Source organism: Macadamia integrifolia, unplaced genomic scaffold (assembly GCF_013358625.1).
Source record: "Macadamia integrifolia cultivar HAES 741 unplaced genomic scaffold, SCU_Mint_v3 scaffold1525, whole genome shotgun sequence".
In the NCBI taxonomy this organism is placed as follows: Eukaryota; Viridiplantae; Streptophyta; class Magnoliopsida; order Proteales; family Proteaceae; genus Macadamia; species Macadamia integrifolia.
The window spans coordinates 1-1,733 of NW_024868245.1; the positions used below are offsets into that span (position 1 = coordinate 1).

A 1,733-nucleotide genomic window follows, 5' to 3' on the forward strand; every position below is an offset into this window, starting at 1 on the left:
CCTCTCTCTCTCTCTCTCTCTCTCTCTCTCTCTCTCTCTCTCTGACCTAATTAGAAATGGCAAAGAAAGGTAAGAGTAACATTCCTAATTAGTAAGTACACATGGTGAACATGCAAGAGGTTACTCAAGGGGTTAGCACAGTTGACTTGGAGGGGACACGGTACTCCGTCTCAGGAAGCGAGGTCCTATGATTTGATTAACTTCGCCACTGCACCTAACTTCTTGGGGCCACGATACGAGAGTTTTCGTCCCAGATACCAAGAAGTGAGGTCCCATGATTTGATTACCTTCGTCGCTGCATTTAACTTCTTGGGGCCATCGTACGAGAGTTTTCATCGCAAATTGACCCGATCCTGTATAAGTGGTATCTTCCGCCTCAAATTGATCTGGTCATGTGTAAGTGGAATCAAAGATTCGGACACCCTGATTAGTTTGAATGCCACGTGTCAAGTCCATACACTTGGCATTGGGACCTGGAGATGAAAATGCAGATAGAATTGGACCCATCACCAGGGCGAGCCAAGATTGCTCAAATGGTCGACCCAACAAACCGGTGCTCTTACTGTTTCCGGTCTAACCGTCTTTTCTCCATCAACCTAATCTTTAACAGTTCTAATTTATTCATTTCTGTGAATGTCTATGATGGTATGCATGTTAGGGTTTGGAGGCAATTCAGCTACTATGTTCTTCCTTATATTCGCGATTCTCGCCAACATCATTGGTGTGGCATCGAAGTTTGCTGGCGGCAGCCATATAAGGTTATGGAGGAATGAGAGCCTTGCATCTGCAGCTTCTTCAGCTCTCGTAGCTTGGGCCATCACTGCCCTTGCATTTGGGTACGTAAATAGTTATTATTGCATGGGCATCTTAAATGTAATTGTTTTTTAGGGAGGGGCTTGATTGAAATAATAAATGAAAATATTTATATGTAATTGCAGGTTTGCATGTAAAGAGATCGACATAGGAGGGTACAGGAGATGGAGATTGAAGGTTTTGGAGGCCTTCATAATAATACTCACTTTCACCCAACTTCTCTACCTGCTATTGGTCCATGCAGGAATCTTCAGCAGCAAGTTTGGTCCCGGGTATCGTGAAACCGATTACACGGTCGGGGCACCCGGCACGGATCCGGGTCACAAGGATGGTGTGAGTACTAGGGTAGTTTAACTAGCTTGTGATAAGAATATTAATGAATTAATCATGTATTAATTGAAAGTAAGTCTTTAATTATGTGTTAAAGTCTCTATCTTTACCTTTTCCCCTTCTTTTAGTTGCTTTATTTAAGTGGGGGAGGGGGGTGGTGATAGCTATGATGTAATTAGTGAGTGGGTCTTTCTGTTTGTAACTTTGTAAACAAGATTAACTTTTGTTTCTTCTCTCTAATGATGATTATGAATTTATGGCATTTGTAATTATATTTTTCTTTTTGTCGTATTGTGATTATGGGGGGTTTTAACTCTTCCATCTTTGGGTCTTTTTGTAGCTTGTTTGGCTGCGGAGAAAACCTTTTGTTTTTAGTCGGAACCTTCGCCTCAAGAAGCATGTAGTTTTGAGTTTGACTCTTTTATCTCTTTAGAGTCATTTACATGGGGCGTTTAGTGTTCTTTATTGTTTTTAGTAAAAATTTAATGGTAATACTTTGGTTTTAGGAGCATGTAGTTTTGAGTTTGACTCATTTTATCTCTTTGGGGTCACTTATACAGTGTTTTTGTTTTAGTTTTTTTTTTTTTTTT

At 40.5% G+C, this 1,733-nt stretch overlaps 1 protein-coding gene across 1 annotated transcript; it reads left to right on the forward strand.

Moving 5' to 3' along the window:
• The first annotated feature begins 554 nt into the window (after positions 1-554).
• Positions 555-1,281, forward strand: LOC122064109 (membrane protein PM19L-like). The gene is made up of 2 exons (XM_042627825.1): positions 555-836; positions 939-1,281. Exons 1-2 carry the CDS (start codon positions 634-636, stop codon positions 1,165-1,167), a joined length of 432 nt encoding a protein of 143 aa, XP_042483759.1. The 5' UTR covers positions 555-633; the 3' UTR covers positions 1,168-1,281.
• Positions 1,282-1,733: the final 452 nt, after the last annotated feature.